This window comes from Trachurus japonicus, chromosome 11 (genome assembly GCF_045865225.1).
Source record: "Trachurus japonicus isolate A0001 chromosome 11, Traja_1.0".
In the NCBI taxonomy this organism is placed as follows: domain Eukaryota; kingdom Metazoa; phylum Chordata; class Actinopteri; order Carangiformes; family Carangidae; genus Trachurus; species Trachurus japonicus.
The window spans coordinates 22,907,472-22,931,005 of record NC_140917.1 but is presented as its reverse complement, the minus strand read 5'-3'; the positions used below and the strand labels follow the sequence as shown (position 1 = coordinate 22,931,005).

General features: G+C 44.2%; 2 protein-coding genes across 5 annotated transcripts in view; one reads left to right on the top strand and one right to left on the bottom strand.

The window, feature by feature from the left end:
- The first annotated feature begins 929 nt into the window (after positions 1-929).
- yars1 (tyrosyl-tRNA synthetase 1) lies at positions 930-6,788 on the top strand. Its single transcript, XM_085791908.1, has 14 exons — positions 930-997; positions 1,575-1,659; positions 1,789-1,935; positions 2,041-2,216; positions 2,308-2,437; positions 2,561-2,641; positions 3,060-3,152; positions 3,900-4,035; positions 4,162-4,247; positions 4,355-4,487; positions 4,608-4,726; positions 4,839-5,032; positions 5,132-5,273; positions 5,984-6,788. The coding sequence occupies exons 2-14, from the start codon at positions 1,603-1,605 to the stop codon at positions 6,092-6,094; spliced, it is 1,605 nt and encodes a 534-aa protein (XP_085648034.1). The 5' UTR covers positions 930-997; positions 1,575-1,602; the 3' UTR covers positions 6,095-6,788.
- An 84-nt stretch (positions 6,789-6,872) lies between these two features.
- Positions 6,873-23,534, bottom strand: part of nhsl3 (NHS like 3) — a 35,373-nt gene continuing 18,711 nt past the window's right edge. For 3 of the 4 annotated variants that reach the window (XM_085791903.1, XM_085791904.1, XM_085791905.1), the window contains 8 exons: positions 13,949-14,107; positions 13,756-13,805; positions 13,511-13,649; positions 12,824-12,931; positions 12,565-12,731; positions 12,166-12,363; positions 8,563-12,040; positions 6,873-8,083 (listed from right to left, as the gene is read on the bottom strand). In XM_085791903.1, coding sequence (XP_085648029.1) covers positions 8,043-8,083; positions 8,563-12,040; positions 12,166-12,363; positions 12,565-12,731; positions 12,824-12,931; positions 13,511-13,649; positions 13,756-13,805; positions 13,949-14,107 — 4,340 coding nt within the window. In that variant the 3' untranslated portion in view covers positions 6,873-8,042. Of the gene's footprint in view, positions 8,084-8,562; positions 12,041-12,165; positions 12,364-12,564; positions 12,732-12,823; positions 12,932-13,510; positions 13,650-13,755; positions 13,806-13,948; positions 14,108-16,068; positions 16,552-23,534 lie in introns of those variants that run through there. The other variant, XM_085791906.1, reaches the window with a different exon arrangement.

Below are 23,534 nucleotides of genomic sequence, written 5' to 3'. Positions count from 1 at the left end.
TTGTGACTAATCTCATTAACCTCACTGTCAGAATAAAACATGGTCTCTGAACACAATGAATGAGTGTTGCAAGATTTGTTGGGATACAGTAAGTGGGTCTCCGAGAGGACTCTGTAATTATCTTACTCTTCTGTTATAAACAGAAGACTGCAAGAAATGTTGACCAGGGGTGCCCAAACATTTGCATGTAGCTACCCCTGGTCAAAATTTCTGTGAAGCAAGTAGAAGATTAAATAATATCTAAAAGGCATAAAGTTAAACACTCTTTTGCAACATTTGAAGCAGTGTATATTATTTTTGTAAATGATTTTGATCAATGACAAGCTTACACGTGTTTCCCAAATGGGAGCTATTAAGAATTATGCAGGGTGGCAAACCCTTTTCTGTGGTCCCTTTTCCTTATCTGTTATTTTCAAAATGCTATAAATAAAAATAAAAATAAAATATTGTTTGAAATGTAAAGGGAAAATGCCATCTGTAACTTTGTGCCGATCATTTCATCTTTCACATGGACAGAAATTTTGACCAGGGGTGCCCTAACTTTTGCTACTTCACTGATTTTATATAAGGTATAGCTATCAGCTATATAAAATATATGGAGAGACAGAAACAAGTGCAATTTGTTCTGAACTGCGCGTTATATGGGTGTTTACACTGAACTGTGCAGTGTTTATTTTGAGGCTATAGGCACATCATGGATAATACAGACTAGATAGGAATGTCGTTTTGGGCCATATCTATTTCATTCATTCATTCATTCATTCATTCATTCATTTCATCTATAATTTATCTATTTTATTATGCCACACCAACCACAATCTCCATACATTCCAGTAGAATCACAGGCTCGGTACTCGATTGCTTTCCCCCGGAGCCTCCGGTCCGGTGAGTCGATCGCAGAGCGGAGTCTGTCGCTGATGCAACAGCAGCACCGACTGGTCCACCCTGCCGGCTTCTCTCACCCACGGCCCCCGGTAATAACAAGTCAGGATTTGAGGTAAGTCTGCAGCGTGTACAGAGCGGCTGTGTGGTAAACTAATGTTACCGTTACCTGTCATAAAAATGTAGCTGCCAAACATTTCGTAAAGACGAAACCGGAGCTAGACGGTGTCAGCAGCTGCACATGGTTTTGGTTTCGCTGCTAGCCGGCTAGCTACACAGCCTGGCACTGGATGGTTGATTCAGCAGCAGTGTGACGTTTCTCTAAAAGGCTCCAGGTCAGCTTAACTGCAACGTCACCTTTATGGTATATGTAATGATATATAAAGTCATAAACTGACTAATGTATTTTATAAACTGTCGCAAAACCCGCCCATTACTGGCACTTCTTTGAAATGTTGTGTTTCTGCATTAAAACGTCCATATTCAGGATGGATTAGCTACTGTTTGACCGCCCACATGTAGCACAGATTGGTTGAAAGGAGCTTTATGTAACGTTGATAAACATCCAAATCATCTCTGAGGAATGTCAATGTGTTTGTGCGTCTGTGTGGTCAAGAGCAACACAAGAAGTGAGTAGAAAACAGTCTTATCATATGCTCATAACTCACAACTCTACAATCCCCAGTCAGCAGCAGCAGCAGCAGCAGCAGGCCCAGAGACATGGCAGATCAGCTGAGTCCGGATGAGAAGTTTGAGCTCATCACCAGGAACCTCCAGGTGGGAGACGCATGCACACACTTTTACACACACTCATAGCAGCTGAGCCTTGTCTGTAGCTTTTGGTCTCATGAATCTTTCGGTATGTGTGTGTGTGTGTGTGTGTGTGTGTGTGTGTGTGTGTTGCAGGAGGTTCTGGGAGAGGAGAAGGTGAAGCAGGTTCTTCAGGAGAGAGAACTGAGAGTTTACTGGGGCACAGCGACCACAGGCAAACCCCACGTGGCTTACTTTGTCCCCATGTCTAAGATAGCAGACTTCCTGAAGGCCGGATGTGAGGTGGGTTCGATCCAGTGAGCGACTCGTCTCTCAACAAGAAGCTGATTTAACCTGTGTTTACAGTCGCTTACACCTTTTTTAATACATCTTTTTCTGTTTCCTCAGGTTACTATTCTGTTTGCCGACCTGCACGCCTACCTGGACAACATGAAGGCCCCCTGGGAGCTGCTGGAGCTCAGGGTGAAGTACTACGAGCAGGTCATCAAGGCCATGTTGGAGAGCATCGGGGTCCCTCTGGATAAACTCAAGTTTGTGAAAGGAACTGACTTCCAGCTGAGCAGGTCAGTAGGAGCAACGCTGCTTTTTTAAAAAAGAGTATTTGTAGAGCCTTGTCTTGACGTGAGCTGATGTTTTTGTTGTGTTGTTGGTCAGAGAGTACACTCTGGATGTGTACCGCCTCTCCTCCATGGTGACCGAACACGATGCTAAGAAGGCCGGAGCTGAGGTTGTTAAACAGGTGGAGCATCCTCTGCTGAGTGGGCTGCTCTACCCTGGACTGCAGGTAATACCGCTGTCGTTAGATGGAGTATCAGCAGAGTTACACACAAATTAAACAAAAACGATTCATATATTTCAGCAAATGTCAATTTATGGTGATTTTAAAATGAAAACATGGTGTCTGCAGGCTCTGGATGAGGAGTACCTGAAGGTGGACGCTCAGTTTGGTGGCGTGGACCAGAGGAAGATTTTCACCCTGGCTGAGAAGGTACGCTCCTCTTCGCCATCCTGGCACATTTAGCCGAACACCTCACCCTCTGTCTGCCATGCCTTGTTCTTTCATTTTCAACATTACATTAGTTGATGAACTTGCTCAGTGTAGGTGTAGCGTAGCTGGTTTTCTTGTTGCACAAGTTGAACTTGTTTCAATGGAAAATACTTTATTTATCTAGGTTTATCTAGTGTGTAGAAGAGATTTTTTGTTGTGTTGACGTCACAAGGTGAAGATCTTATATCTATTAGGTTTTAACTACATCACTCAATGACAATGAGAATAGCACATATAAGTCTTTGCTTTGAGGATGCTTTACTTGAGTAAACATTGACCAACTGGATCAAATTGGATGTGAATTGAAACCTCTGATTTAAAGTGTAACTGCAGCGTCTCTCTCTCACTCTGTGTCCAGTACTTGCCTTCTCTTGGCTATGCTAAACGTGCCCATCTGATGAACCCAATGGTACCAGGACTGACAGGAGCCAAGATGAGCTCTTCAGAAGAGGTAAGGCTGCACACATTTTATCTATGAATTTGAATATGGAAGAAATGACCTTTATAACCTTTATTATTTTTATCATTATTATTGTTATTATTATGTGCTGGCTTTTGTTGTGTATAATGTTTTGTTGTATATGCACGGATTAATATAAATTAAGTTAAAGCAGAAGTAAGCGATCCGGTCGTTTTCGCTAATGCTGCGTTCCAGGCAGGCTTTTGAAATCGTAAATTACAGCTTCAAGTCACAACTTACGACTTTGTAGCGTTCCAGGCAACCCACTCGTGTTTTTCCGACCTGTTTTACCTGTGAAAGTCACTATAACGGCCACTCGTAACTTCCGACCCGTGAACTCGTACCAGATCGAACTGATACAACTTCACAGGACGGAAAAACACGAGTCTACGAGTTTCCTTGAACGCACCATAACAGTCCTCGTCCCTACGTCGCCACATTCACGGCGTCCCTTGGCTGCACACACAGCCCTGCATGCCGTTCTCTCTCCTCATTGGATAAAAACTGTAGGATACGATAAATGTTTTCTCCTCGGCTCAGAGCAGAGCAGAGTGACTGACAGACCCGTGTTTCAGTCCAAACACTCTATGTAAGTGATTGCTGTCGGAAAATATAACTATTTAAGACTTATATTAACACAAATATATCACTTACTTCTGCTTTAAATAATTAGTTATTAAATATTAACCTGTCCTGTAGTCATGTCACAAGCTAAGGTTTCTATTATGTGTGCTGCAGGAGTCAAAGATTGACCTGCTGGACTCCAAAGAAGATGTGAAGAAGAAGCTGAAGAAGGCTTTCTGTGAGCCCGGCAACATCCAGAACAACGGCGTCCTCTCTTTTGTCAAATACGTCGTCTTCCCTCTGCGTGGAGGTAAAAAACAAACAAACAAACCAACAAAAAACTGTTTATTTAATCTCTTGCTCTTATCTTTGCTCCTGTCTTCTCCTCCACTTGTGATGGGAATATACTGATAGTTGAGATCCATGTGTGTTTCAGAGTTCAGCATCAAAAGGGATGCTAAGTGGGGAGGAGACAAAGTCTACAAAGTATTTGAAGAGGTGGAAAAGGACTTTGCTGAGGAGGTACGGTACAGACTAACCAGATTATTTGAAGAGTCAAACCTGTGGTAAAATGTTTAATTTTCCCATCATGCTCTGGTCCAATCATTGATGATCTCTGCACCTGTTAGTCGATCCATCCAGGAGACCTGAAGGCCTCGGTGGAAGTGGCACTAAACCAACTGCTGGAGCCAATCAGAAAGAAGTTTGAGTCGCCTGAGCTGCGCAAACTGACCAACACTGCCTACCCTGACCCCTCGAAGAGTGAGTGTTCAACCCCACTGTCCTCACTGTGTCCTCTAATCTGATGGTAACTTTTGCATATTTGCGTTGAAAGCTTGTTGCATACAAAACTCACTGCAATTTATTTATGTGTAACATTAGAAGTGGGAGGAAAAGGCGCCAAGGCAGGAGGAGGTGGAGGAGGAGGAGGAGGAGAGAATGATGAGCTGGCCCCCTCCAGACTGGACATCAGAGTGGGCAAGGTCATCAGTGTGGAGAAGGTACCAGATCAAGATGTCACTTGATGCCTAATCAGATGATGGACGTATACCGGTAGAGTTGAGATGTCGCTTCGTTGTGTTCACTCTGTTTCTCCCTCTCTCTGACCGTCAGCATCCGGACGCTGATTCTCTCTACCTGGAGAAGATCGACGTGGGCGAGGCGGAGCCGAGGACGGTGGTCAGCGGGCTGGTGGCCTACGTTTCCCAGGAGGAGCTGCAGGACAGAATGGTGCTGCTGCTGTGTAATCTCAAACCCCAGAAGATGCGCGGGATCGAGTCGCAAGCCATGCTGCTGTGTGCCTCTATGTTAGTGCCGTTTATTTATCTTGCCTTGCACCAAGACAACTGCAGCTTGTCCCTCAGCCTTAGGTTCTCATCTGTCTTTTCTGATCGGTTGATTTCTAGTGAAGGGGATCCCAGGAGGGTGGAGCCTCTAGACCCTCCAGAGGGCTCGTCGCCAGGGGAACAGGTCTTTGTGGAGGGATATGAGACGGGCAAAGCAGACGAAAGACTCAACCCAAAGAAGAAGGTGTGGGAGAAACTACAGGTGAGATTCAGTCAGATTTTACTTTCACTTCAAGCTGGAGTAAGCGATATTTTTGTGTTAATATAAGTCTTAAATAGTTATATACAGCAATCACTTATATACAGTGTTTGGACTGAAACACAGGTCTGTCAGTCACTCTGCTCTGCTCTGAGCCGAGGAGAAAACTTTTCTCATATCCTACAAGTTTTATCCAATGAGGAGAGAGAACGGCATAAAGGGCTGTGTGTGCAGCCAAGGGATGCGCGTGAATGTGGCGACGTAGGGACGAGGGCGGGGGCTGCTAACTCCATCGGCTGACAAGACTTTATGGTGCGTTCAAGGCAACTCGTAACTCGTGTTTTTCCGACCTGTGAAGTCGTACCAGTTCGATCTGGTACGAGTTCACGGGTCGGAAGTTACGAGTGGCCGTTATAGTGACTTTCACAGGTAAAACAGGTCGGAAAAACACGAGTGGGTTGCCTGGAACGCTACAAAGTCGTAAGTCGTGACTTGAAGCTGTAATTTACAGTTTCAAAAGCCTGCCTGGAACGCAGCATTAGCCAAAACGACCGGATCGCTTACTTCTGCTTTAATAGAATGGAGCCGTTGTTGATGTTAGAACCACACCTGTGCCTCTCGTGTTAGGACAAGTCATCTGAAGTGAAAGAATAACACAGTAAATTCAGTTCTGTTTTTAGTTCAGACGTGTTATGCTCATTGTCTTTTCCCAGGTGGACCTGAAGGTATCAGACGAGTGTGTAGCTCAGTGGAAAGACAAGCAGCTGATGACCAAACTGGGACAGATCACATGTAAGACACTGAAAGGAGGCAACATCAGTTAAATACACACACGTCACAGTCGCCACTGAAGCTCCTGCTGCCGCCGACCACCTGACAACAACAATACGCTCATCACCAAATTGCCATGGCAACAACGATAAATCTTCATCATTGGACTTCATGGGACATCGATGCCAAAAGTATCAGATGCTTCAGACTGGTTTAGAACAACTTCTGTTACCTTGCTTTGACTTTAATATAAAATATCAACCACTTCTAAGAAATCTAATGTACCGTAACTAATCAACATCTCATTCATTATTTTCTCTTTTTCGTTTACTGGTCATTGATGGTTTTAGTAATGCACTTACATGTACTCAACAAATACAACAAATGTTCAAATTGGGGATAATCACAGAAGGTTTGATTGCTTGAATGCTAAGGTACCAGTTGCTCATTCCTGGTAGTAGCTCATAAGGAATCTCAGGTGTATAAAAAGGGACTTAATGTTTCAGTTCTTTTTCCAGAGTTTAATTGCACTTGTGTTGTTAGCCTTCATGGTAAATGTCAGGGCAGTGGTCAATCAATAAGAATGGTTTCATGGGTTTCAGACATCAGATGTGTGGAATTGAAATTTTTGCCTTGTGCTATAGGACGGTTGCATCAGGGGTTGTGTTGTACAGAAATCAATAAACTTTAACTGTCATAATCATATAATACATCATCTCCAATATGAAATAAATGCTGTATTCTGTGGTCTGCAGGAAGTAGTGTTTGTTTTTGATGAAGGACACATGTTAAACCTGTGGTTACTTGAAAGACAGGAGGCAGGAAACAGCATATTTAATACACTTAAATTTTTATTTATAGAAGTAATAACTGTACATAATTCTTTATAAGCATCAAAATGTAGATTTATGACCCATTACAAAGAGTCGGTATAATTCACTCATTGATTTTTGCTGGGGGAAAGCATTCTGTGCAAATAGTAATGAGCTCGATTTTTCCATCCAAAAGGCCAGGGCCAAAGATTTAGATAGCGAACATTTAATAAAAACACTGATCTCACACTAAGTCTACTTCCAGTGTATCAATCATCCAGGGCCAATCTTCACATCCATAGCCCAAAAAGTGATTTTCAGATGAAACAGGTTTTTAAATATTTCATATTTGGTAGGAAAAGGTGACTGACAGTGCTACTAGTGGAAAGAATCACACATAAATAAATAGAATAGTTTTGTTACTGTTCCTAAAAGGGTTTCACAGAATGTGTTGGATTGACCCTTCTCTATATCCAAGAAATAAACTGTTAAAGCATCTAATATAAGACATTTTAGCAGTTGCTGTAAATAGATGCCTTTGTGTTAAATCTTCATTTGTAACTTTACAAACATGCCTGTGTTATGACAAATCTCTCATTCTTGTGAATGTGCAGCATCCCTTTTGTTCAGATCTGTCTATAGCCACACTGTGAAAAGCCAGGACTAAAACTGAATGTTGTGTGCTTTTGCTCAGATATTTCTTCTCCTGTACTGTCAGCCTTTTCTGGCAACTGCCTAAAATCCCCATGAAAATTAAGTATATTACAACAGGGGGGAAAAAAACCAGACAAACTTCTGTACAGAAATGCTTTGTTGAGATAGTTTCACACTCTGAGCCGCAGTGACCACTACCTACTTCAACCTCTAGGAGGCGATCTCACACAAGCCAAATATTTACACTTGAGCCAATGTACACCATTTCATCCTGAGGGGCCTTAAGAAGAGATAAACTATAGCTTAGAAAAATACTCCAGAATAAAGCTATCATAAGAAATTGGGAGCGACACATTTTTTTTGCATAAATATGTAGGAAGGCCATAAACAGGCTAAGGCTTTTGGAGAAGACTAACACAACACTCAGACAGTTGAGCTTAATGTCTCTCTGTAATGTCAATCCTTGTTAGGAGTTGTCCTTTCACTTTGCTCCTGGCGTGAGTCTGGTCCTCATTTTCATCACCGCAAAGCTCTCTCAAAACAGTGTCTCAATTGTATCTGCTGTCACTCGTGTAGCTGGAGGAGGAAGAAAAGTGGATGTTAGACATTATGGCATTACCATTATACAGTTACAGAAACAAACATAATGAGAATTCTGCCCTAACCTAATTCAGTTACTGAGACACGATCATGAGCTTCAGGTTAAGGCGGACTGAGCCACATGCCATGCTTGCACATCTCACTGGTGGAAAAAAAACTTGTGGGCAAGTTGGCTGAATTTATATTGTGTTTGTGTGGAGGGGGTTCCATGCATGCTGACGTGGAGAGCACAAAGTATGCTCTTTTGTATAATGTTCAAGTGTTCAGCTGTTATGGTGATGCTAGATTGCTGAATTCTGATTTTCATGGGCATTGCATCAGTTATTGATTTAAGCTAACGATGGGTCAGCCTTGAGTTTACAGCCTGCGCACTGAAACACATTCGTAAAGGTGGTAATGCAAGAACAACATCAATATGTTTAAATTTAATTGTAATTAAAGTTAATTGTCCTTACTTGTTGTCTCAGGAGGTGTTATTCCGCTTGCGTGTTGTCCATCTCCTATTGCTCCGTTTCCAGCAACGCAGTGCTGTGAAGGACTGACGCTGCCGTGTGTTGGCTTCTTAGCCACAGGTGGAGGAACTTTGTCACACTTCACCCCACCATTGGAGAAAGTGACGGCCCTTGATTTGTCGGATACGTGCATAAGCTCAGCCGCCAAGCTTTGCTTCAAACTTGCCTGCGCTTCGGGGGAGGAGGCGGACGCAGTCTCAATGACGACCTTTTTTGTGCTCCTGGAGAAGATGAAGCTGGCGGTGGAGGCTGGGGACTTGTGCAAGTCACATCCTTCAGGTGATTTCGGGGACAGAGCCCCCGGTTCACTGACCAAGCTGTAAGTGGATGATCTCACACCCAGTCTGGAGGGAAGGCCGTCTCTTGAAGACATGGCTGCAGTTTTCATGCGTATGGCTTCCTGTAAGCGCATTGATTGGGTGTTCAATGTCACAGGGGATCCTTTCGCTGTCTGAGGGGGAGATTTTAGAGACAAGGACTTGCGGATGGGCTTTTGTGGAGTACTTGGAGGTCCTGGGATTGAGACTGGGCAATTCTGTTGAAGGGGAGCTCCCTCATCTGTTGGCTTGTCCTCGGTGGAAGCTTTCGCCTGCTCTTCAGTCATGTTGACTGATCTGAGGCGAACCATCTGAAGCAGGGAAGGGGTGACAAGAGGTATGTTAGCATCCTCTTTAGGAATGGGTGCACTTTTGTGGCGTGAAAGGAGCTCCTTGCTCCTACTGTCCCGGTTTGATATGCTAGGCTGCCTTCTGAAATTAACCCCATGGGTTAGATTCTCTGCTGGTAGAGGGGGGGCTACTGGGACTGTAGTTGGAGTTTGGGCACTAACGGGAGGCCCAGACTGATCTTTAATTTTCAGCGAGTCTCGTCTTAGGAAGCTGGTGGGGGAAACAACAGCAGATACTGATATCGGGATCTCTGCTCTTGTAAAATGTGGTAAAGGAGGTGCATCAACCGATGGAGGGGGGACACTCTCCGGAAGAGATGAAACACTCTCCATTGGTCTGCAAGAAATATCATCAGCAGTGTTATCTTGTGGAACAAGCACTGCAGCCTCTGGTTGGTTGTCATTTACCACCAGTTGTGGAGCAACACTGGGTAAATCTGGATTTTGTCCCTGTACGGATGTCACAGCTCCGCTTGAGTCTTCCTTAACTGTCTCTCCAGCCTCCTGTGTAGCCACAGTTTGCTTATCCAGCTGTTTGACACAACTGTCCATCACATCTGGTACAGACTCTGTTACAAAAGGTGGTGGAGGAGGAGGGAAGTCCACCTCCTCGCCTCCTTCAAAGACCGAATCCCCTTCTAAAGGAGGTGGAGGTGGTGGCCAGCAAGACTCGACCAAGTGGACCTCCTCCTGTACCCTCTGTAAATCATCTGATGACATAGATACTGATGAGGGGGGTGTCTTTCTTGAGGGAGGAGGTGTAGGGTGGTATGCCGGGGGAGGGGTGGGTGGTGGTGAGATCTTACTAATTTTGGGGACCTCTACGGAAAGAGTGTGCATGGGTGGGGCGTCACTTCTATCTGTTTGATTCTCACTCTTATCACCTGCGACCATAACCCCGTTCTGTGGAGAGGTTGCAAGGTTCTCAACAACTATCTGAACTTCTGGCACAGCACTGCTACTCCTGTCCTTCTGCTCAATCTCGACCGACTGCTCTTTTGAAATCAGCTCCTCTCTGTGCAGCACCGTCATGGGCTTCTTCATCACAGGAGGGGGGTCTTTCTTTGGAGATGTCTTTTGATTCTTTGGGCTCTTCACTACCAGGCTACTACTTTGCTCTTGTCTTTGAACATCTGCACTTGCTTCAACTTCCTTTGTTTCAGTACTTTGACATTCCCTGTTCTCAAGTTCCTCGTGGACAACAACAGGATCTGTTATCTCAGGCTTTGCTTTGCCTGTTGACATTTCTAAAATGGGTTTGACTACAGTTGTCTGTTTTTCATCTAAAATTTGCACTTCCTCCTTGGCTTTAGTCTGGGTCCCTGCCTGTTTATCTATGCAGTCCTCTACCTGTTCCGGTTTGTGAGTTTCTTTGCTGACATTGGGGGACGGCCCACACAGGAGCTCAAAGGTGCGCCTGTTGTGGACCCATGTCTCTGGAGGAGGAGGACATGGTGCCTTGACCTTGGGAGGTGGTGGGATATTCAACAGCTCTTTGATCTCTTCTTGCAGTGAAGTCGACACATTGTTATTTGGTGTGAGTTCATTTGGAGTAACAGTGGGTGAAGTTCCTTGTAGAAGCAGATTGGGGTTACACGTGGAAACATCTGGATTGACAGGCTCAGATGTACCTGATGATAGAGACGTAAGAGAAGAGGAAGGAGAAGCTGCTGAGGATGAGGCCCGGGATACTGATCTCTCTGGTTTGACTGGTTTCTTCTTCTGTTTTTCTGGGGAGGTTGGGGAGATGCCCTTAGGGGAAAGTGTTGGGGTTCCACTCTGGCTTGAATAACCACTGGAAGGGGACATGGTCCGTTCAAATTTCCCCCCTTCTGAGGGAGTTTTCTGTGGGGAGGAGCTGCTGGACCCTGACTGGGGCTCTGGTGACCCTCTTGTCTCTTTGGAAGACGTCAGTGTGGAGGAAACATCTGGAGAGCTGGACCCAGCAGAGTTGGATACAGGGGTGAGGATCTTACCGTTATCTCCAGTCACCAACTTCATCTCATCCTTTGCTGCAGGATTTTCTGTACCAGTTTCCACCTCTCCAGACACAGAATCATTAAGATCTATGCTTTCTACTAGAATCTTGGTGTTACTCCTGATCTTATTACTGTGGAGAGAGTTTGTTCTCCGTGGAGGGGCCGGAGGAAGCTTGGTCTTCATAACGGAAAGACTACGAATGAAGTTGCGCTTGTTCTTTGCATCCTCCCCAGCAGTCAGTGACGCTGACTCGCTGGATTCATAACCTTGACCTGTAACAACATATTCACTTTTACTGATGGGGCTGCCAATCCCACAAACTGAGATACGAAGACTGACAAGTTCTTGATCTCCACTGGAGTGCACCGGCTGACTTTCCTGTCCACTGGGACCCATTCTCTGAGAGTTACCACTGTATGCGCTTCCCTTAGAGGACACAGGGGAGGAGTTTGACATAATGGTCTTGGAAGACTCCGACTCACTCCAGTTTGACCCGGAAGTTGATGAGGGCATTGGTGTGGAGTCATTGCAGGAATGTTCAGTCTGGGAACCATCGCCATCTGACCTTCTGGACAACAAAGGGCTCACTGATGAGTCCCCAGATGCCAGGCTGCTTTTGCTTACAGTATGGACACCGCTGCCATGATTGATACTGCTACCACGGGTCCGGCTGCTGCGGTCAATCTCTATAACTTCGACTGAGGCTGGTAAAACTGCATTAGGGATGATCGTAGACAAATAAGTGGCCTGAGGAGATATGGACATCACTGGACCCTAGAGAAAAACAAAAAAATTCAAAAATGGTCAAGGCCGAAGCAGTTAGCGTATTGAAGAGTGAAGTTTCAAAATATTAATCTAAATGTTAGACCACATCATTAAGAGCTCGTTTTTATCCTTACCTGGGGTTCCTGAAGGAAGTTTAACATTGCTGAAGGACAGAAGGTGGAAGAAGTGGTCATGCCAGGTACAGCAACAGACTTGGGCCTCAAGCTGTAGGTGGAGCAGAAGTGGGAACCGAAGCCCTGATGGTTCAGGGACTGCTCGTCCTGGTACATTGCTTGGAGGTGCTTCCTAAGCAGCTGTTCATCTCTGGATGCCTGTTAAGGATAAGATAAGATAAGATAAGATAAGATAAGATAAGATAAGATAAGATAAGATAAGATAAGATAAGAAGACTTTATTTTATTTTATTTTATTTTATATTTATTTATTTAGGAGTTGAGAAAGCCTCATTCATACACGTTTGACAAAACACATTGTATGTTAATGACTTGTCTCTGTTGAATCCATGACTGTACCTCCAGCTCTGAAAGATGCACTCTTGCTCCTTCCTTATTTGCTGTCGGGGTTCCTCCATCAACAGTAGGAATGATAACAACCCCTGATTGGCTGCTAGTAATCTGTCCATTGTGGTTCGGGAGCTGGGTAGAACTAAGCGGCTGGAAGGTGGAGCTTCTGTGCAGTGCTGGAAAGATGTTGGATTACAATGAATAACATGTTTACCATGTAGGATACGTCATGTCTATTGGTTATTCACTGATGATGCTGAAAACATACCAAGCTCTTTCTGGACCTGGTTGGGAATACCCATGATGGTGGTGCGCCTGCTCCTCTTCTTACTCTTGTCTAACCTTTTCACTGGATTCAGGGGCTTGAATGTTGAACCTGAGAAAGAAAAAAAAAGAGGTGCTATTTTTGCAAACACAATACTGCATTTGGCACAGGAGAAAATATTGTTTGAATAATGGGGACACTGTATGATAATGCATTGAAACTCAGCCTGGGAAGGACTGGATTTTCTTGAGGGATTAAAAAAAAAAGGATTTTTGAAATATGATAAGAATACCAATCACACTTGCTGCATGTGCACACACAGAGCGGCACATTTGCCTTCCAGCTGTGAAATGCAGAGGCAGCCGCAGTGTTGCCTTTTTAGATGCTTATAACTTTTGAGTAACCACAAAAAAAGCTACAGCTGTGTGTGCATGTGAGTGTGTGCGAGTGTCTATGTGTTTGTTTGAAGTCCCTCTGCCTTTGATTTCACACTATGACTGCAGAAGCACCAAGCAGCTGGGAATGAGACGTGCATGCTAAATAAATACATGTCTATGGCTCGTCATAAAGCAGTGAAACTTTGGAACAGAGCTTTAACAAGTGCTATGATTAGCTCAGATTTTTGTGACGTGAATGAAATGCTGATGCTTCCTCTCTACACACACAAACAGAAAGGGGGCTTTTGTTTACCTTGGCGGGTGAGCACAGGCCTTGTCGACACAGAGGAGGGTACTGTGGTATCAGTATTCCCGGTGGTGGATATCGAGTCCGGACAGCCACCTCTGTCCTTGGAGCTGATATCCTGCTCTGGACAGAGGGTGTCTGAGGACTGCAGGGGGATACATATATACACACACAGCAAAATTCAGTTAGGGGGAATTTTTAGTGCATAGGAAGAGCTGGGAAACTGATCCACAGAAGTTTGGCGCACTTACAGCGACGCTTTCATCATCCGGGAAGTTACCGGTAAGTCCATTTGTGTGTTCTGTGTAAACCAAAGGGACAAGGTTATGACACAGAACCTGAACCCACTCACACTTAGTCGTATTCATCTCTACACACGGTGACCTCCATTGAGAAAACAGCCACAGACAAAATTTGATCACTTTAATGTCTTTAGTGTCTGACCTTCCTGCTGTAGGATCTTCAGTCCCTCCTGAGCCTCAGTGTGCAGGTCCTCCAGGTACTGTGGCCTGCTGCCCTCGATGAAAACATTCTCCTGGTGGTGCTGTGAGGTGGTGTAGTGGACCGTCAACCTCTTCTGGTCTTCATTACCCTTTGGGCCAGCTGTTTGGATGGAAGAGAAAGATGGCGTTGGTTCACAGAGAAAACAAAGGTTTTATCTCTTCTGGATTAAGTCAACTCCTGCTGCTTTTACCTATGTAATGATATTTTCTTTTTGTTTTGCTTTGCTTTTTTTTTTTTAGACCATGTTAATTCAGCTATTCACGAGCTGATGTCCAAGCCTTTTCACTGCTGCTTCCATGTCCTCTTACACCAATTTAAAACACACACACACACACACACACACACACACACACACACACACACACACACATTCAACAAGTGTCCATTTGCCAAAACGTCTATCAGCTTTACAGTGAATCCTTCCTGCCTCCTGGCGTGAGTGTGCGTCCATTAATGGCCACATCTTTGACGCAGCACAATCGTTAAATCTCCTCCGCCGAGCAGTTTTGTGAGCAGACGTCCCAGCCTGGCCCTCAACGGCACACACTATTGCCTGGCTAATCTCTTACAATATCTCTCTTCCCCGCCAGGCCCGGGGGGGGATTAGTTAATCTGGATTGTGCGCATAAAAAGACGCCACTGGACCCCCTGCTGTGAGACGTCCTGCGTGGGAACTGGACTGGGGTGCCCTTACTCAGTGGTAAACACAGAGGAGACTGAACTACTAGTTTCATAGTAGTTGACAGAGATGAAGCCAGCAGGGCCATGTAGGGCTGTCTTGCTGCCAGCTTTAATTCTGTTATATCAAAACACAGTGTTGGGTTCTGCAGAAATTCAATAATCTCATCTTCAATCGGAACCGTGCAATATACTGCTGTAGAGTTGTGTCTTGTGCACTCATGCATTTGCTGGAAACCCATCTCTACACAGTATAACGTGTAACATATAGGCAGGGCTGTTGCTAGGAATTCTGGGCCCCCTGAAAGAATACTAAAGTGGGCCCCTACCCCCTGACTTTTCCACTTTTTTTCTTAGGCTACGTATGTATTATCATTTTTTATTAAAGCCTACTTTGTTTTGATGCTAATGCAGCATTACTATGAGTATTAGTTAGGGTCTTATGCAGAATAAATCAGTCATACAAAGATTAGACTATTGGGTTTTTTGTGGGCCCTACTGGGCGCTGGGCCCCTAGAATTATCATCACAGCCCTGCATAGGCTCTCAATGTTGAGAGCATGGCCTATAAAAAATCACTCATGTAAAGTGGGTGTTTCTTTAGTCAAAGGTCACTGTGCAGTATCCACTTTCCCTCCTTTGTCATTTTCAACACTGCGGCTCTCAGTCTCGCCCGATTAGGTAATACTGTGTGAGTGTGGCTGTATATACTGTACAAGTTTGTGTGTGTGTGTAAGGTAACAGACACTCCCACCCCTCAATCCTCCCACATTCACACAGGTGAGGCAGCTGAGACACAATGCCGTCCCCTGTGTGCGGCTGTGGGAAATCTCAGGTCATTGTGAACCTGGGACTGTGTGGAAGACTTCCTGAGGGGGGAAGTCCAAGGACCTCCACCAGAACCAAGCAAATCTTCGCATACAAGGAGCTGTAACCAACAGTTGTGATTAAAGGAACAAGTAGCCGCTCCTTAAGAGTCCACCAGACCACTGTCAAGGGTTTAGGGCTTTTGGTTGATTAAGACGATCGCCAGAAAATCAGTTAATCCTTTTATCCCATTAGAGAGGACCCCCAAACTGCATGCAACCCTAATTCTTGCGTGCCAGTGTTTGTGTGTTTGTAGGACACAGAGACAGAGACAAGAAATCTGCAAATATCATAAAGTCTTTGCACTAAGGTAAAAATGCACACACCAATCCACCACCCCCCATGGCCTCAATAATACAACCAAAGTTTCTACAGTACTAAAAAAAGGCCACCAAACTCCGGAAACCCTCAATCAAAGCAGGTATTAACGTTATATAAACCAGCATTCATTTCCGTCAGTGGCCTTAAAATCAAAGTTACAGGCTGCCAGATTCCTCCACGTGAGTCAGCACTCACCCTTCTTCTTGAAGACAGACAGCAGGGAGTGGAGGCTCTTCCTCAAGTAGACCACCATACCTACACGTGTGCCATGGCAGACAGAAAATCTATACTGTGGTTAAGCAAAGCAGAATCCAGCAAGTCCTCCTTCTGTCACTCGTGGAAAAAAAAAGAGATCAGTACGAGTCCCAAAGAAGATCCTTATGAACTTCAAGGAAAGAAAAAATGATGATAAGAGAGCTTGAAAGCAGGTATTAGGAGTGAGCGTGGATGGTCAGGAGTGAGGAGCTCTCCGTGTCTCCGTTCACTCTGTGCCTGAGTGACTTGGGAAGGACAAGTGCACAGTAAGATCTGCTTCTAGCCAAAGCAGTCTGTCCCCAGCTGCCTTATCCCTGAGTCTGATACCCTCCTCCCTCCCTCCCTCCCTCCCTCCCTGCTCTCTCTCCCTCTGTTTTGCTTGGTCGCTCGCTCTGGCCCTCTCTGTTGCCGTTCCCCTCTCTATTGTCAAATGAAGGAACCCCCCCGCCAGCAAAACGGCTGTCAAAGTTTGGCTTTCATGAAGCATCCACCCCCACGTCTCTCAATATAGACAAACACGTGTGAGTGTGTATGCACACACACCACCATTGTGAACCCCCTTACTTCCTTTTATTGATAACCTTACATCCATAGCAGATAAAGATCAGACAAAATTGATGTTTTTATTCCGTTTTATCACCTTTAGATTCATCTGATTTATTTTGAGAGCCACTTGTTTTTACGTGTTTACTTTGTGTTTGTTCTGTGGGATGCTATTTCAAAGCATATTATTTTGTAAAATACACCCCTGACAATTATTGGATTAACCCCGATCCACCTTAACCCTAAACAGTCTTTATTCAAATGCATGGATGTAAATTTCCTACAATGTGAGAATGATAAATGTCCCGTTTTTAGATGTGAACAGAACATAACAGTGTAATAGCTTTGATGAACCAACATGGTCATTTTAAATGAACTGCCTTCTTAGGCTTCTGATATGATGAAAGTGTTGCAGCACTGGAGGCATCCCTCTTTGTGTTTACTGTCATCACTCCATCTCCGAGTACAAAAAAAGCTACGACGACGCTATAATCACTTGTATATTTTAGGGTTATAAAGTTCTACTTGTCATTGTCGCTTCCCTAATGAAAGCCTTCAGCGCCACGCATCTGCCCGCCTCTCGTTATCTAAGTGCTACAGGGGCTACATGTGACAGCAGAGGTTGTGTCCGCACGGTGAAAAGCTAAACAGCCATCTCAGAGTCCTGTACATGTATGCGTCCTCTCTCCTCTATCATCGCCTCACTTTCTCTGGCACCCTCTCTCGCCCGTCTGTCTTGTGCTGATCTCTCTCCCTTCGCATCTTTCTCTTTCTTCTCTGCTCTGCGTTTCCCTTCCTGTCTGCTCTTTGGCCTTATAGCCACTGAGGTCTAGTTTGAGTTATAAATAGCTGACATAGCCTCAGTTCATCATCTTTAATGGTGCTGTGTGTGTGTGTGTGGATGAGTTTCTATGTGCCTACTAATGTTTCCTGACAAACTGCAGAGGGTATGAAACACAACACGGCCATGAAGCAAAAAAAGAAAATAGACAAAAAAGCTAAAAAAGGCTGATTCTGTGCCAAATATACAACCAGTGCTGTGTTCAGGATTATCACCCTGGTGCATCAGCACTTTTACCCACTTGCCCTCTGAATGGATGTTTATTCCCAATGGGGAAAAACCAGCAGGGGTCTACAGCTGGTCCATACACCGGAGCGGACCAGCTGGACGGTGGCAACACAATTACTTTTACTCGCACACTGCACCAATGCATGACTCCTGGCACTTGAAAATTGAGGTGGGGATACTAAGCTTCTTCAGTGAGGAAATCTCCAGCACAGTGTCTAGGAGTCAGCCTGGCCAGCCCGGGGTGCTGGCTGCGGTTCAGGATCGGGGTTAGCAGGGCTGGAATAAGCTGAGGCCTTCAGGAGAACAGCTTTAGACATGGGAGCCAAGCCAGAGGATTAATGCTGCCACTAGCTTAACCTGTCCATCTCTTTACCTAACACCAACCACTCCTGACATTTGTGCTCCCTCCATCACCACGTCTCACTTCCATCTATCAGTCTTTTTTTACTTCAAGTCAGATCCTACAGGATCCTCTGGATGACATCATCACCCATGCAGGCGGCTAATTCACACTCATTATCTCCTAATCCATATTAATTTCTGCAAAACAGTTGACCAATATGGGACATGTGGGAGCTTATGTGCATAAGAAAACCGCTTTGTGTCGTGGTGATGTGGCTCTTTAAGTGCCAGATTCTCCCTTTCTTCGAGAATAAATCCTTCCACACCCTGTCCCCTCAAAGCAGACCTTTTCAAAGTGCCAATTTTGGGGGTCTCTGTCCCGGCATGTGTACCCCCCCCTGTTGTTAACCAAGACCCCTCATATCAATATTCATTAGATGGCCTAAAGAGACACCATCTGGTCTTGGGGGAGAGGGCAGAGGGGAGAGAGGGGCTTCAGATGCCTTTGATTGAGTCCACACACAACGCACCATTCCGCTGCATGTGCGAAATAAGTGTGCAAGTGGAAAGTCCCTGCTAAAATCATGCATTTCCCACACTCACACTTTAACCTTAAAAAAAGGATAAAACTACAAATATTTAACTGCCAGTTCCTCCTTTCAACAATTTAAAACCAAGCAGCGTAGCTTTCTTAGGAATAATTTGTCCAACTCTAAAGATAATATCATAAATCAACAGAGCCAGACAGAAGGACTTGTTAACACGTCAAACAGCCTGTTGAAGAACAATCAGAGTTCAGACAGCCCACACCCTCATTTGTTATAATGTCAAAGGCCAAAAAGCATTCGGATCATTAGTTAACGCCACAGTCAAAAATAACTGTAATCATCTGACGTGCCATTTACTGATTTCCATCTGAAGTTGTGGGGCGGGCTGCCTGGAATCTGTTGTGCAACTACATTTAGACTGGATGTAGTAGTGTTTACTCCAGTTGTTTCTTCAGAAGTAGCACACAAAAACCTTTTTTATCCTCTCATAAAGTTGTGGGACTCAAAGTCGGAGGAGACGAGGCGAACTTATCTTCAGTCTCATGTGTGGGTCAAGATAAAAAACTATTCTCAAAATAAAAACTCAACAGTATATCTTGTTAGAGCTTCTAGAAACACCTCAAACCCAGGCCAGGTTGTTTTTTTCTGACTAACAAGGTCCAGTTGCAGTGACGCACCACACCTCATTAACAGGAGGAAATCTGGGGGAAAAAATTGTGAGACATTACTGAGTCACTAGCGAGATACGCAAGTGGTGTCTTTAAAAAAAGGTTATTATATATCAGTGTTTCTAGTGGAGACAGAGACGGCCTCATCAAGACACTGATCTGTATCAATGCTGTTTTTCCTCGTGCACACCCACATGACTCCTTGCTCCACTAGGGAGCGCTGCATCAACTTCGACTCTCGTTTCCTGCATGTATGAGACTGCAAAAAACAGCAGGTCATCTAATGAGGGCGCTTAGTGGAGAGAATCCACAGGGCCTGTTTGTACTGGTGCTGGACAGGGAGCAGCGAAATGTAAAATATGACTCCCTGTGGACGGACCAAGCCTAAACCATGACACTAATACACAAACACACTTATTGGAAAATGTAATACTGTGACCACACGGTGAGTATTAGCTCATCTCATGTCCTCAGCTCACCCTCTTATTGGCTGTACAGAGGAGGAAAGATCTCATCAGAGAGGGGGAGAGGGGTGGGGAGGTGGTAGAAGGAGGGGGGCTGTTCTGCCTTTGTCATATCCTCAACATCAGTACTGGGTGAGCATAGTCGCCACTGGACCATAAGAAGTTACAGGGTTTCCACTTCACGCCCGGCTGCACTTGAAAACGGCCACCGTGTGTGCGTATCAATGGCTGTGTGGTTCAGTGAGTACATGCCGGGTTCACTAGAGAAAGAAGTGAAAGCACAAGGGGAGACAGGGACAACTATGAAGTAAAAAATAAATGAACAATTATGAATAAAAACGAAAATATTCATTGTGTTTTCCAATTAGAATCTGACCATTAAAGTTTCTGATTTGAACATATAATTTTTTTCAAGGCTCATTAATTCCTTATAATAACTCTGTAGTTAATAGCAAAATGTGCTGAGGAGTACCTAATGCAATATTGGGGGGACTATTTTCAATGGGGGATGAATACACCAGCAGGCCAGTGTATGTGGAACTCAATCAAAATAAATATAGTACCCATAGAAGCATGTCACACTGGAAATTATACGTTATAATAAATATACATGAGGACTACGGCTAAACAGCTGTGTTAGTAGTAGCACTGCTTGTTGTGGTGTTTTCACTGTTTATCATCACCAGCCTTTCTCACTGAGGTGTGCCCTGTGTATGCCCTGCAGCATCTTTAGTATGTGTATTTATCCACTGACCACTATGATTTGCTGCAATATTGGTCTAATCCAGCTGCTCCTTCCATCCCTATAGACAGATGTAATGAAACTGCCAGAGTACAGGAAGAGAGGGTTAAAATGTGACCAGCAATAAAACTCTCTCTCTCTCTCTCTCTCTCTCACACACACACACACACACACACACACACACATGGGAGTCATTATTCAGCTCATTGCTGCTCCCCTGATTTGTATTCTATAGCCCCTGTGGTGGACTTGAGTTATGAGTATCCCTCCATTGAGTGGTGTAGTATTAACCAGGGCCAGAGAGGAGCAGGTCGACCTCCATCCTCCTACATATCTAGTGGAGTATTCCATGTTTTGTGGATTTTGTTAGGATAATATCTCACAGTCCGTTCAGGTGGCCTGCACACAGGTAAATATTAACAATGAGATTACAGTAGGCTCATTCTTCTCCGTTTTTATCCGATGCGAGCTGATAGCTGAGCAGGGAGCATGAAAAATGAAACATACAAGATGTAGAACCTGTACTACAGGACTGTGGAGAGGGCAGAGAGATGACAGCAGAGATGAGGAAGGTGAGTGAAGGAGAAGGGCAGAGGAAATAGGAGAAGGAGGAGGGGAATGTCCGGGCAAGGAGGAGGAGGACATAAATCACAGAGTACAGTAAGTGACACTACTACTGATTACAGGTTATGCGCCCTTGTGCAAGGCAGCAAGCCACTTGGCAAACTGCTGCTCAGTTACCAGGTTTATTTACACGTAGTTCAGCTGACGTTGCTATTTAGAACATGACTGTATTCAGCTGTAATCTGAACTGAAGCTGCAAACACGGTTTCCTGATGGCTCGTATTGTAACCTAGCCCTGGTGTCTCACTTCTTCCTGTATGTGCTGCACCTCTTTAATCCTGACCTGAGGCAGGATGTAAACCTGAGCTGAGTCGACTGGCTGCACTTCAGGACCCTCTGCAATGGCACACACACACACACACACACACACACACACACACACACACACACACACACACACACACAGACACACACACACACACAAAGCTAAACTTAGCTGCTACAGCACCAATGTGCTTAAAAATAGCATCAGTCACTGTGTTTGTAATTATTCCTCTCTCACTCGCTCCCCCCATCTCTCTCTTTTTCATCCTGATAAAGGGATTGTGGGTATTTTTCCTCGAGGAGGATGAGCTGTTTTTGCAGCTTGTCGTTTCAACTTAAAAGCTTTTCTTTTTTTTCTCTTTTTTTTTGAGAGCCAAATTGAAAGCTCTGTAAACACAGAACCAGATATGAATGCCTCACAGCAGAGATACGGTTGACCTACTGTTCAACACATATGAGATAATAAATCTATTTGCTGCCAACTGGTGTGTGGGAGCGAGTATAGGAGTCTCCTGGGTGACCCGGGAAAATTAGAGGGTACAGAGAGATGCAAAAGCCTCCAGAGGAAACCACCCTGAGAGCAGACAGAGTAAGTGCATGGCATACTGACGGAAAAAGTCTTAACTTATTTAGTGTGTGTTCCTGTTTGCAGTTATTTGAGCAAACGGAATACACGACTTAAATGTATAATGCAGATACAAGGCAACAGGTGACATCTGAAAATAGAAAAAAAAAAAAAAAAGCACAGGTTCAGCAGAGTATTTGAGGCCATGTCTCCCTAATGGTGAATGGTCCCATTTAGTATGACTGATGAGTTAATGAGAGACCTACAGCTTCCGCACAGACTCATCTCCGAGCAGGACATGACAGGACAAGACAGGACGGGACAGGATAGATCCCCTCAAGTCTGAGTCCTTTGTTGGACCTGTATCAGTTTCAACTGAAGCGAACTCTAACCACACAGCACAGTCTCAGTAAAACATGCACATTTGACAGTTGTCATGACATACAGTCTGATATTTAAACTGTAAAAACTCAAAATCTTTCCAAGAATATTGGTCTTATTTCTTGTCAAAATGTCCCATTTCTAGTCTAAACTAATCTTTTTCCACTTTAAATAAGACTCATCACCTAAAAATTAACTTGTTTTTAAATCATTTCCACTTGTTTCAAACTAATTTTCACTTGAAATAAGTAGAAAAATCTGCCAGTGAAAGGAAGTTTTTTTTGTGCTTGTAATAAGGAAGAAAAACTTGCACCACTATCAGATTTTTCTACTTACTTCAAGTGAAAATATGCTTGAAAGAAGGAAAAAGTATCTTAAAACAAGCTACTTTTTTTTATGTATAACTATGTGTGTATATAAATATACTTAATTTAGGTATAATGAGATTTGTTTTGACTAGAAATGAGACATTTTGACAAGAAATAAGACAAATCTTCTTGGTAAGATTTTGAGTTTTTGCAGTGTAAGTGTTGCATAATGGCCTACCACACATTTTGGGAAATTCACCTTTTCACTTTCTTGTTAAAAGATAAATTAGTATAGATGCAAGAACCAGCGGCCTTCTAGCTACACAAAGCATTACTATTAGAGACAAGAAATGGAAATTTAAACACACATGTAATAAAAAATAAAAATGGTAATGGTAGCTAGCACAGCAACAGCTGTTTACCTATCAGTCAAGAATAAAAGCCCAGCATCAAATTGTATTAATTTACTCAGCAGGAGCCGTCTCCAGAGGTGAATAGCAACACAAAAATGAATGTCTATCTCCGTTCTTTGTTTTGTTTTCTGCTGTAGTTAGCTTGCTAACCAGCTAGCCCCGGCCCATCTTGTTGCTTTCTGATAGTGAGTCACTGTTGCCTCCAGTCTGCCCTGTGGACGTAGTGCTGCTTAGAGGGAGAATGATAACCTATTGTCCTGGAAACCCAACCACAGACAAAGACCTTGTCTAACAACAGTCACCATCTCATCACTGTTACTTCCAAGAAAACTCACAAATAGCCCCTTCACATCTACACCTCACTATGAATTTCCTTTATTTGAGCTCATCCATGTCACTCTCGCTCATATTTCCAATGAACAACTTGAATTTACTGTACAGATCAGTGGTTTCATGGATTCACCAATGTTTGGTA

Excerpts from the sequence above, each read along its gene's own strand:
- yars1 (XM_085791908.1), top strand. The coding sequence starts at position 1,603 with ATGGCAGATCAGCTGAGTCCGGATGAGAAGTTTGAGCTCATCACCAGG. Across the intron at positions 2,217-2,307 it reads ACTGACTTCCAGCTGAGCAG|AGAGTACACTCTGGATGTGT; the intron begins GTCAGTAGGAGC and ends GTTGTTGGTCAG. Across the intron at positions 5,274-5,983 it reads AGGTGTGGGAGAAACTACAG|GTGGACCTGAAGGTATCAGA; the intron begins GTGAGATTCAGT and ends GTCTTTTCCCAG.